A 13,358-nucleotide genomic window follows, 5' to 3' on the forward strand; every position below is an offset into this window, starting at 1 on the left:
TTTGGTGGGTGGTCAGGCTGGACCAGATGCAGTGTTGCACCCATATATAGAGCTCAAGTGCCTTTTGATATGATATATTAATATTTAATTAAATATTAACTACAAGGAACAGACTGCTGAGAGAGGTTGGGGAGTCTCCTACTCTGGAGACACTCAAAACCTGCCTGGATGTGGTCCTGTGTCACCTCATCTAGGTGATCCTGCTCTGGCAGGGAGGTTGGACTAGAGGTCCCTTCCAATCCCTCCCTAACATTCTGTGATTCTGTGTGATTCTGTGAAATGTGTTAATAGAAATTAGGTTATTGAGTTAAAGATAAAAGTTTCCATGATTTAAGAATACATAAAAACTACACAAACCTTTAAATGACTGTTCAACGAGTCACAAAAAAGTTTGAAAATAGCAATAATGTGTCTTCAAAGCTGAGCCCTGTTCTATCCCTAGAGCAACACAAAAGGTGCACAGACTTAGAAATCTATGTAAGGATGATGGAAAGGCACTGAGCGTAGCACCTCTGGCTTCCAAAACTACATAAAAATTATAAAGGGAAACCAGAAGCTATGTGTAAAATATTTATAGGTTGAATTTATGATAGCACAGGAGCTGTAAGAAGGCTGTGTACCCTTCTTAACACCTTGAATGTGCCTTAAATAAAATATAACTTTAATTATATAAAGCAGAATGGCAGGGTTCCCATATACTATCTTATACAAAAAACTTACAATAATGAAAATTACAGAGATTGTGTCCCCCCAAAAGTTACGTATTATTTAAGAGCTATGCATACTTTATAACATGTATCAACAGGCCCATAAATATGTTGTCTATTAAAATTGAATTTTTATTATATTTTTCACCCAATTTTGTCCCTTTAGCACTTTTTTATTTAAACCTTTTATATTTCTTGGGAGTTTTTCTTAAGCTATGTTTCTGTTCAAGGCAGAACATGTGGTTTATATACTTGAAGCAAGAGCAGAAGGGCAATAACAGGTATCCAGCACTCCAGACTGGTTTTAACCATGACTCGCTATAAGCTTTTCATACGCTCTCCAAAAACAAATCAGTGAAAGCTCCAAAATTTTGCTATTTCTACCCAAAAAGTCCCATTCGTATGTTCATCATGACACTGGGTTACAAGTCTGGGTTCTCAGAAGGGTTTTCTCAGAGGTGGGGGAATGCCACATCTCTCACACACTGCTCTTCTATCCCTACAGTCTGAGAATGGGACTCACCTGGTCCTCAAAGCAGCATCACCCTCCCTCCTGTCCTGCAGCCCCAGTGACACGGTGGTGAGAGAGCTGCTGCCAGGTGTGAGAACTCTCCAGACAAGTTGGGGTGGGGGGGAAAATTGCAATATGAGGAAATGTGACTTGGGTAACTATTGTTTCATCAAAACATCTTCCACCATTAGTTTCAACATCAATATTGCCCTTTAGGAATGGACTTAATGCTGCTGGGAGCTCTGCAGAAGGTTACGCCTCTCTCAGGCTGCCTGAGCACGACATCGCGTGTGCAGACCAGCGCAGGAGGAGGCAGCAGTGACGGCACTCATGGCAGGGTCCCAGGTCACCAGCGCCTGGTCACTCAGTGCAGCGGTGTATCTGCAGATATGACTCAGCTCTAGTAGCCCTGGAAACATTTCCAGCTTTTACAGCTCCAGAGAGAGCCCAGGATGTCCGGGCACGAGGCACACAGCCTGCTTGGGTGGGCAGATCTGGAAACAGAAGAGCAGGTAGCACCAAGGAGCGCTGGTAGAGCCACATGTGCCCTGCCTTCCTCAGCAGGCTGAGCCCTTCTCAGCCGTGTATCCGTCTGCACGAGACAGTAACATTGTCAGTGAAGTAAATGCTACCACGTACCAGGCTGTTGCCAATATATTATTTTGTCAAATAACTGTTGCAGTAAAGGAGAGTTTCAGGACATAGAATCACAGAATCACAGAATCACAGGGGTTGGAAGGGACCTCGAGAGCCCATCGGGTCCAACCCCCTGCCAGAGCAGCTCCCCAGCTCATATTGCACAGGGAGGCATCCAGACAGGTCTGGAATCTCTCCAGAGAAGGACACTCCACCACTTTCCCTGGGCAAATTGACATGACTATTTCATTCTCTCCTTGTAGTCAGGATGTTGAAAGGAATGGCCCTGGCAACGTGTACAGATGCAAGCGTGCCTGACCAGGCAGCCCCAGAGATGCTGAGTATCCACTGACAGGAAATCGCACGGGGCAGGGTGTGCACGTTTGTTTGCTGTTCTCTGCATACAGTGAACCACACTAGACCTTTTTTATTTGGTTGGTTTTGTTATATCAGAAATTAGACCCAAGTCCAAGTTTGCTGGGGCCAGGTAGCTGTGACGGCGCTGTGTCTGCTTCCATCACATCTCTCGCACCGTGCGGGTCTTCGCAGAAATGTGTCTTCTCTTCCTGTTCTCTTCCTGAGAATGACGATTTCCCCGTTCCTCTCCACAGCAGGGCTCTGATACAAGCTTGCTATGGCCTGTGTCATAAGGGGAGTGATGTGACACGATTTGAGAGTGCTTTAGCTCTTTTTTTACAAGAGTTCCTATGGGTGACAGACAGTTACTGTGGCAGAACTAGAGTTTTCCTAGGACTTCTTACTGTGCTTCGACAGCACCAGAATAGGCTATCATGGCAGAAGTGAGTGCTACCAAATTACTAGTGTCTGCACACTGCAAGAACAGTATTCAGTACAGGACATTTTCTCAGTCTTCTCTTTGAAGTACAGAGTTGTTTCTTCGGCATGTCTTTTAGAAGCACAAAATGTCCTTACCTAGACAGCTCAGTGCAGAATGTCTCTGAGGGGAGGAGGGTCAGCGTCTTTGCAGCTATCTGCAGAGACTTCCAGTATTTCTCTTTCCTAATTACTATTCTCTTTATGATCTTTTCACTGCAGTTGGAAGTCCTGGTCCAATTTATCTTGGTTCACACCTGTTGCAATCCTCAGTGACCATTCCACTGGTGAAATTCATCATTTCCCCAGGGACTCATGACCCAAGTAAAGCTGATAAACAAGGAGAATGCTTTAGGAATACAGCCGCAATATCGCAGATAAAAAGCTCCCATTGCAGGTTAAACTGGAAAGCTGCTTGAGATGTTATTTATATTTGTAGCATCACAATGATCATTGTTGCTATAGTGTTCCCCCCCTCCCCTTCTACCCACTTCCTCTTTGCAAGAAAGGCAGGAGAAGCGAACTGCACAGTCAAAAAGGAAATGAAACCTCTCAGAGAAGAGGGGTGTTTTGTGGAGAAAGACCTAATCTTAGATCCAAAATTAGCTGTAAAACATATATATCTGTCCCAGTCTTCCTACACACACGTTATATGCAATGCTCATTCAGGAGAGATTAGGATTGACCAAGTTTCTCACACTCATGGTCAATGTCAGGCCATCCAGAATTAAAACACAACCAAACTGCAGAGCACCGTGAGGAGGGAGATGAGGGTGGGTAGTGATGCAGGAGAAATGCTTGCAGCAAATATAGCACTGGAGTGAGTAATTTACAAGAGAAAAGATGAAATGACCTGATACTGGCCTGGAGCAGGCAGCTGGATTCCACGAGGGTGTGTGTTATCTGTGGGACACGCCAGGACATGGGCTGTGTGGGGAATGGGTGCGACAGCTGCACAGCCTCATCCTGCAGGGTCTGGCTTTTGGAGGCTGGTGCTTGTTTTAATTCTACTTTTCTAGATTTTCAGAGGCTGATAATCATTAGGTATTGAGGAGAGAAAATAAACTAGATGATTTTTTTTTTTGGAGTTGATTAATTATAGAAAGTTGGTCCCTGTTTCCTGTTAGATTTCAATATGTTACTCTTAGATTGAGATCAATATTTGCTTAATATTAGTCAATATATGCCTTCTGTTGGAGGATTCTGCTTTAGGATAACTTCCTGTTGGACCTCAGTTCTTATCAAACTGACTGTTGATAATAATTACAGCTGCTTGCTTTTCTTTGGGTATTGCCAGTACTTGCTTCAGGAAATCATGAAGCATAGTTATACTATCGATGTGTTTACACCTTTTAGTTGTTCTTTAATATCAGTAACCCGTATCCTCTTGTGATATGTAGCTGAACACACAGGTGGATTTCAGAAGACTTTGTCGTAATAATTTCCATAATAGAAGTTTTTCTGCCAAGACAAAATCTGCAAAATTATTTTGTGTAGGAGGTGTGCAGTGCTTAAGGGAACTCTTACTGACTCTACTTGGGGTTTAAATTCCTTCCAGCTTCTGCAAATGCAGCTTTGCTGCAGACAAATTCAGAGTTAGTATGAGTATTCAGCAAAAAAAAAATCTGAATTCTTGCTTAAGCAATATGTGAAAAAAACAAACCACAAGAAGTTGAAGGAAGCCTGAAGCTACAGGGAATGTATTTGCTCAGTTCAGCCAAATATGAGGAGAGGTGGCAGTCAATGGATCATGGGACACGGGCAAATCAATGTCATACTGATCTCAGAACAGGAATCTGAAACTTTTACCAAGAAGGCTTTCTTCATCACTGGGCTGGTAAAGGCTTTGTCATGCCTGTCTATCGATGGCAACAGTATCTGCAGAAATAATGGGCATGAGGCCAGCGTGCAGACAGCAGGCTGATTTTGGCATCTTTAGGTTAGAGGGGATTTTGGGGTGAGACTTTTCACTGACCACTGACCACATGACCACATGGCTTATCCACAGATCTTCTGTGTTTGAACAGCACAAGATCTACAGTAATTTTGCTAAAACAAGCAATCCCATTAATGTACCCTTCTTTCCATGGTTTTCCTTACAGGAATGTGGGAGAGAAAAAAAGAGGCAGACACCTCCAAGGGTAACAGTTTACTTCCAGCTGGTGTTTGCAAGGCTGCTGAATGGAAAGAATTCACCTTTTAGTAGAGATTAAGGAACAGTGAATTTCAGGAAAAACTAGGAAAAAAACTTAACCTGAAGGTGTATTGGGACAAATTTTTTAGGGTCTTTTTGAAGGATAAAAATATAATGAAATTTTTTTTGAAATAGGTTTGATTTGATCATTAGTGAATGTTGTGTTGCATTTTAAGATTATGAAGCTTTTAAAAATTTGAAAGATTTTTTGAAGTATTTTTTCCATTCTTTTTACTTCCAACTAAACTTTTTTGAAAGCAAAAGGTGACTGATATTTTGCAGTGAAAAGTTTTATGGCAAAAAATGCCAGAAGAGAACATTTAGTTTAATTTCAACTGTTTCAGCCTTTTACAATTTTTCCCTCCTGCATTTAGGAGCTGAAACAATTCACCAAATTGACTTGGAGCTACAAAGATTTCAAACAGCACAAGACTCCATTTGGAGAAAAATAATACTTACTGCCCAACAAGTCCCAGTCTATAATACAGCATCCTAAATTATCCCAACTGTAGTACTGCAGTGGCCAAAGTTAACCAGGTACAGGGTGGCCCAATAAATGGAAACAGAATGCCTTTCAAAAATCGAACTTCCTTCGGGGACTAAAAGCTTAAAGCTCATTTTGGACAAATGATCTTTGAAAGAAAATACTTGGTGAATTAGTATGTTTATCCTGCTTTCAGGTTTTCCATTTTAGTGCTTCTCTGGAAACATCTATATTGATTGCTAGGTATTGAGATTTGTAAATAGAAAAATGAAACAAACCCCCACATTTAGTCCAGGAGGTAAGAAGAGTGCCCCTGCCAAAGAGGAGGAGCAGGCAAAGGGCAGATCGCACTCAGAGCCTCACTGCCTTTATGGATCAATGTTCTGCACCTGTTGGTATTTACAGCTGACTGTGTGTTTCCCATCATGCTGGCTTGGGTGCCTTTGTAAAGCCTTTGCTGGTGGGTTTTGACCCATGCAGATCTGAGCTTGGAGACAAAGCCTGAGGGGGTCAGGCTCTGGCTGTGATGCCAGCCCCCGCATCCCAAGAGGGGCCAGAGGGAAGCAGCCCAGCAGCATCATGCCACACAGGACGTGCAAGCCTGAACTCCATTTCCCTTCTGATTCCAGCTTTCCGAGGCATCACTTCCCAGGGCATTTGCTTTACACTGTGAGAGATGCCTGCTGCTCCCCACTGCCCTGTGCCAGAGGTCCCACTTCTCTGCCTCTGCTCCACCTGCAGCCGCTTCTTTTCTCCAAAGAGCAGGGTGAGCCAGGAATGCAGGAGACCCCACCTCCCTGCCCACCGACTGCTTTGGGCAGATCCCATCACCTGCAGAGAGGTTCCCCTCATCCATCGGTCTTTACGTGTCTGTCCACAGGGTGGAGGTCATGACTTGCATATAAGCCAGGCTGCACAGAAAATAGGCATCAAAACTGGGGTTATAGGGGGATCAGGCCATGGAGCAGAAGGGGAAGGTAGAAAGCAAGTGGAAATCTTTGCACCCCAAGGGGAACAGTGGCAAAAATGTCTTGTCATGAAGAACATTTTGCCTGTGTTTTGCCTTGTCTTGTCGTGCAGTTCCCCACAGCACAGAGCTACAGTCCAGCCCTCTCCAGCACAGAAATCTGAGGAGGAGACTTGAGCCTCCTATAGGTCTTCTGGCCACAGCTGTTTGGCTGGGGATGCAGGCGAAGGCACGGTGACACCCAGGAGCCCACAGCTGGGGCTGTGGTTTGGGGCAGCTGCTGCTCAGCCAGGAGAGACTCTCCCCATGGGGGTAGAGGCGAGGGCTGGGGTGTAACCGTGCCGGGCAGGAGCAGCGCTGGAGATGAGTCTGTGCTGGTGGCAGGTTTTCAGTGAAGGGCTGATGAGTGCAGTTCAGCACATGGTCTCTTCACACTGCAGTTGTCTGTCTTCCAAGCATGAACATAACACTCTGAGTATGATTTCCTTTATTTCCCAGAACCTACTGTCTTTATTTCATAATTAGTGTCTCACAGTTGCAAAGAGAGGGAAACAAATAGCAGGATTTCTTGTCCAACAAGATTTTTCTGTCCTTTCAGTAAGATTGTTTTCACTTAATTGATTAGTTATGTAATTCCTTATTAATCCTAATAAAACAGCAACAAAGTTATTTATTGTGGATAGTACTCCAATTTGCTCAGTGATGTTCTGGACATGCTTTTTGTTCTTTAGTAATATCTTATTAAAGCAAGAATGTCTTATCAATAGTTTTAACCACAAGAAAATTAATCCTTGTGGGCTTTAGGAAGGGAAGGATTTGTAGGAAGACTGAAGCACTTCTGGCCTGAGGAATCCCACAGCAGGGAATGAGAGAGACCTAAGGACAATTTCTTTAGGGCACACACATAGGTTTGAGCTGTGGAGTGGGATGCAGGGAAATGCAGATTTAATTGCCTCAGCAATTCGGATTTAAAGAGGGTTGATAATAGGCAACTGCCACCAGGGTCAGACACAGGGCTGCTCGAATGTGCTCTGCCTGACGGGGATGCCCATGACGGGCTGCTGCCCTTGTCAGGGGCTGCCTCATCTGGTCTGTGGAGCCTGGCCAGGCTGCAGTGGATACTCAGTGCTGGCTGATGTGCCATCCATGCTCACAGCAGGGACTAAGTAAGGCTCAAAAAGTTTTCACCTTGGGTTACAAAGATCTGGTGGGGATGGACCCCCGCAAGGTAAGACACTCACCTGGACCAGTGGTGCAGAACAGCATAAGAAAGGAAGGGGGTGTGATGACCTTGAAACCTGGAAAGGATCCAAGGCACAAGGGGGATGGAGCAAGCCTAGCAGCAACCGGGCAAAAATTCAGACATTTATGAAACTCTCTCTTCTTTCCAGTGTGTTTCCTTTGGCTTTTTGTTTCGTTTTGATTCTGGAGGACATGTTGGCCTGAGTTTCCTTCCCCTTAATTGCTGTGACATGATCAAGCACAAGTGGGTACAGTTGGGGAGAGTGCCCTCGCTTTTTTCTAGAGCTGAGCTGCACCATGGGGCTTTGCTGCCAGTTCTGTCTTGCATGTGACAAAACTCCTGACACAATAACTACAGGTTTGTTTTTTTCAACTGTTCTGTTTTGCCTTCCAGGGTTTGGCATGACCACCCCAGCCACCGTTGGAGGGAAAATTTTCCTGATATTTTATGGCCTTATAGGATGTGCAGGGACCATTTTGTTCTTTAACCTGTTCCTGGAGCGCTTGATCACTGTCATAGCCTATGTCATGAAGTCCTGCCATGAAAGACAGCTGAGGAGGAAAGGGGTCCTCCCCCACAATGGCCGCCGGGGCTCGGGGACCTCTGAGGTGGACAGCCTGGCAGGCTGGAAGCCCTCCGTGTACTACGTCATGCTGATTTTATGTGTAGCATCGCTCATCATTTCCTGCTGTGCCTCTGCAATGTACACACCGATTGAAGGGTGGAGTTACTTTGACTCACTTTACTTCTGCTTCGTGGCCTTCAGTACCATCGGTTTTGGCGATCTGGTCAGCAGCCAGAACATCAAATACGAGAGCCAAGGCCTTTACCGCTTTGGCAATTTTGTCTTCATACTCATGGGGGTGTGCTGCATCTATTCCTTATTTAATGTGATCTCTATTGTCATCAAACAATCCATAAACTGGATATTAAAGAAGCTGGACTGCAGGTGCTGCCACAGATGCCAAAGAAAAATCTTCCGTTCCCGGAGGAACGTGGTAATGCCAGGGAACATCCGCAGCCGGAGGAACATCTCCATCGAGACTGACGCTGTCAACGAGAGCGACACAGACGGACGCCGTCTGTCGGGCGAGATGATCTCCATGAAAGACTTCCTGGCCTCCAACAAAGTCTCGCTGGCCATCATGCAGAAACAGCTGTCAGAAACTGCTAATGGCTACCCGAGGCAAATGAGCTCTAGTTCAAAGCAAAATGGGTTCTCTGGTGGGGTCGGAGCCCTGGCAATTATGAATAACAGGCTGGCAGAGACAAGTGTGGATAGGTAAAATATTAACAGTATTAACAGTGAAACAGTGGGAACCATTTCAACAAGTATGGAAACCCCATGAATCAAGTGGAAGCATCTAGGGAGAGTGGCCAGAGGGTGGGATGGATGTGAACGGCATATCTCCTTTTGGAAGGCCTCTGACACTCTTTTGGGGCTGTCAATGTCTTTGCTCTTTGAAGTGCACCAGTCTCAGCCTTCCTCCTTCCCCTTCCTTCTGTTCCTCAAGCAGGTCACTGCTGGAGAAATTTCATTTAGCTTTCAGACCAGTTTTCCATGTCCTGTATTCCATTTATGTGAAATACAGATTTCAGGGTAAGAAATCTGTGGTAGGGGAAGAAATCAAGTTTGTCTACTGAACACATTCCTAATTCAAAGATTGTTCTGCGCTTTCTGTCTTACTCTTGTCATACATGTTTTCTGAAAGTAGCTCACTGAGACCAAAAAAGGGAATAAGCCTTGCTCTGTGATGTTGCAGATCTAATTTAATGGAATAAAAAAAAAAAAACCTATTTTCTTTTATATATCACTTCCTAAAATGTATTCCTATTGTGAAACAGCTCGGCTCAAAAAGCCAGCTTCTGCTGCCACTAACATTTGTGTAAATCTGAAGTAACGCTATGAAACTTGGTAGGACTACTCTGGAGCTATTGTGATGTGAATGAGAAGAGAATTTGGCCTTTAGAATTTAATTTAGTCTTCCCCTTAAAAGGATACTGTCAAAAGTGATAGAATAAAAATTCATCCTACTTCAGTTTTCCTTTCTCCATTTGCAAAACACATGATTTTTTTCATTGTGACCTTCTGTTTCAAAAATATCAAATTAAATTGAAAACTGTCAGGCAAACGAGTTGTCTGAATTGTTCCACAATAAAAATCAGAGACTTTTCTGAATTTCTATTCCTATTTTCCTCAGTTGTGATGGATGCAATTGAGGATCAGCACTATGTAATGCAACTAGTAACTGAGTGTACACAACAGACTTTAATGTGCAATCAGATTGCCGTGCCAACACTTGGAGTGTTATACTAAGGGACCCTGATCACAAAATCACTTTGGCAGTGTCCTTTTTACCTTTCGTGTAATTCTGTCACTCTTCACCTGTTTTTCTGACTTTCAGTGATGATAATGACAGGGTCTTGATTAGGGAAATAGAAAATGTTTAACTCCTCTTTTTCTCAATGAACTGCTCCAAGTGTTCATTATGGCTAGACAGGAGATTTCAATGGGAAGAAGAATAATAACAGTGAGAAAAATAGGAAAACAGGAAACAAGGTGATCTTAATGACAATGAAACCATGCTTTGTATTAGGTAACTGGAGAAATAAGGGATTAGGTTAACATAAAGTCTAGCAAGAATTTAAGGAAGATTGGGCTGAATTCCTGATTCAGAGAGTGTAAATAAGAAGAATTGGTCATAAAGGACCTCTTTCGATTTTCCCTGGAGAGAATAGTACATACATCAGATTCAGCATTTCCTCACCTTGCAGAATGCTACAATTTTAGGGAACTTAAAACAACAGTATGCAAGACAATTTCTCTTACTCAGAACAATGCAGATATAGCCTCTTCAGTTTAGCTTCTATTAGGAATTGATTGTATTATTTATCTTCATTCTGGCCAAAGTTCTTTTATTTAGGTTCCTAGTACTGTAGGATAACATTTTAATACTCATTTTAAGCAATATTTGACTTTGAAAACAAAAACATACCTCTTGGAAGCCTTTCATATAATGACGTAAAACCAGATTAAACAACTGTACTTAACTAGTGAAAAATATTGCAAGCTCTTTTGGGCATATTGCAGCTGAAATGTCCTGATTAAAAGTCAAATCCTGCTGTCCTTAGACAAGGAGAGCTTCAAGTTGAAGCCATTAATCTAAATTCTAATACCAACTCAGCTGTGCAGCAGTAGAATATGCCTAATGATGTCCCTTCATATTTGCATCTCTGTGAAGTCCGAATCAGCTCCGAAACTCTAACTTTGGTGAGAAATGCAGCCTGACTTCTTTCTTGGTGGGCTATGCATTAGCAAGAAGTCACCACTGAATTATTTTAGATGATATCACAGTACCCAAGATACAGGACAATGTTGTACTTTTTTTTTTCCTTCCCCCAAGACCTTCTTTGTCTGAACCTCACTAAATAAAAATACTTGGATATAAAAAGAGAAAACTTCTGTTCTGAAGCCTTCTTTCCAAATTCATTCGGCTATGCTTCTGTTCGTTTCCTGTAACCCCAAGATCTGATTGTTACTGAAGTGTTCCTCACCTTGCCAGGTAGCAGAAAGAGTTTAAGACTTGGCTCATTGCTTAAGCAGGGCTCTCATTCTGGGCAGAACAGCCGCAGTCTTGAAAACTGCAGCTGAGTTCTCCATTTGTGACAGTTCGTATCTCTTACTTGCTAATGCCAGATTTTTCTGAGCACTGAACACAGGTGGAGTAACTCAACACTACTCCCTTTTCCAGATGCTTGAAGCAATGCACATTATCATCTTGGACAAATAACCGAAGCATGAAAGTTTCTTCAGTTCATTTATTATGTAGTTCTGTGTGATAATTAGTGAAGGATCTGGCTTCCATGTAGGATTTTCACTCAAATCCTTCTGTACCTAATTAACTTTCAAAATTTGGTTCTGGAAGTCTCAACACAGCAATATTCATAGCAAACTGGTGAGAAAGCAAATTGAAGGGGAGAAAATCTTACATACACTGGTGTAAATAGATAAAACATTACAATCTGTATAATCAATTAAACAGAAACTATTTAACTGTTAGCACGTGACACATCCTAGAAGCTGATCATTAAGGTGGTCTTCAGATGGTTTTAACTTCTCCCAAGACAGGAGACAAATACGTTGCTCCTTTCCATTCTTGGTGATACCAAGCCTCCATTACCCATCACCACAGAGGAACCTTTACCAGCTATTTTTAATCAATCAAAAACCATCTGTCATTATGAAAGCAAGGGGGTAATATGTGGTCTTGATCAAACAGGTTGGGCAAGGCTGTATGAGATCTTTGGTGTACGCTAGCTGTGCCTTTGTTGATCAGCTCTGACCTACTCTCTGAAGCACTGGCTCCCTCATGACCCCAGCCTGCCAGTTACAAGGCTCTCTGCAGCTGTTTTGTGGTCTGATTTCATGTCCACTGAAGATAAAGAGGGAATAAGTGCACTAATTTTGTCTAATCATCTCTGTTCAGATGGGAATTGCCCTTTCAGAGATGAAGAACCAGTGAATACTGTGACCATGACATCTTGTATCATGATGTCATCCTGTCCCCAGAAGGCCCCTGACATTGTCATTGAGTTCCCCCTCCAGAAGCCACGCTGCACATTGAATGAGGTAGCTTTACCTAGGAGACCAGTAGAATTCTTAGAGAATATTTGGGGATAAACAAGAAGACTTTTAAGGTTGGAAAGGGAAATTTCTGACCCCAGGCCAACAGTATTACTATGGCTTTTTTTTTTTTTCTAAAGCCATTGATTGGACAGAGAAATCCCAAAAATCTCAGTTAATAATGTAGCATCAGGTTGTTAAGTCATAAAACATGTGGAGATGTAAACATGGATGTGCCAATCAAAGCAGTATTTAGCATAGGACTGACAAATGCCCATCCTGTGTGAAAAATAGGATACAATAAAAATATAGACAACACTGCGTTTCTTGAATTACTTTTTAAAGTAGTCATGAGGAATTAAAGGAAATGGTGTCAAATAGCCAGGGCTCTATTTTCAGAGCTGTGTAAACTAAATTGTAATGCCATACTGCTTAGCATTAAAATATCAGTCAACAGGGCAGAAACTTGCTTTCATGAGATCGCATTTCCCCATTGCCTGCTACGAACTTACGTGCTGGCTAATGAGATACAGTTTGGGGTTTTTCATGCAAAAATGTATTGGGGAAAACCCTGGATGTACTGAGGCTCTGAATCTGCACTCAGCAGGCCAGGAGTACCACTGAAATCAATGGGTTAAACTGCAAGTTACAGCCTGGCAGTCTGAAACTAAAAGTCCTTAATGGGCTGGAAATTGGACTTATAGTTACACCATCCCTTAATAATATCATTATTGTGCCATATAATTATTGCATGCTGAATGGAAATATTTAGGGCTATCCAAAGTGCAACCAAGTAAGCAAAAGTGGCCTTAGGAGTTGGGTTTTTTTTGGCTTGCCTTAAGGTTTGTAATATTTGTGTACAGATATGTACATGTCAAAGGACTTACATTAATTTATCTCCATGAAGGACATGGACCTCTGTTTACAAGGACATAAGCAGGCTTTTCAAAGGCATCTAATTCCTGATGAAAGTCAATTCACTTCCCACCATACACTGACTTTCAGTAGAAGTCAGGTACCTAATTCCCTTCGGCAATTTCAAAATCCCAGCCATGTTTTAGTCTTTGAATCTAAGCTGACCTGACAGCTTCCCTGAAAAGTTCAAACACTGGGAGCAAGGTTTCAGTGCTGCAGCACAGTAAGAGCTGAATTCATTTA

At 42.8% G+C, this 13,358-nt stretch overlaps 1 protein-coding gene across 1 annotated transcript in view; it reads left to right on the forward strand.

Moving 5' to 3' along the window:
• Positions 1-8,862, forward strand: part of KCNK13 (potassium two pore domain channel subfamily K member 13) — a gene marked incomplete at both ends in the record, with an annotated part of 59,167 nt that extends 50,305 nt beyond the window's left edge. Inside the window, one exon of the mRNA XM_084270560.1 lies at positions 7,970-8,862. Coding sequence (XP_084126686.1) covers positions 7,970-8,862 — 893 coding nt within the window. The remainder of the gene's footprint in view (positions 1-7,969) is intronic.
• Between the last annotated feature and the right edge of the window lie 4,496 nt (positions 8,863-13,358).

This window comes from Gallinula chloropus, assembly GCF_964237585.1.
Source record: "Gallinula chloropus genome assembly, chromosome: 14".
NCBI classification, from domain to species: Eukaryota; Metazoa; Chordata; class Aves; order Gruiformes; family Rallidae; genus Gallinula; species Gallinula chloropus.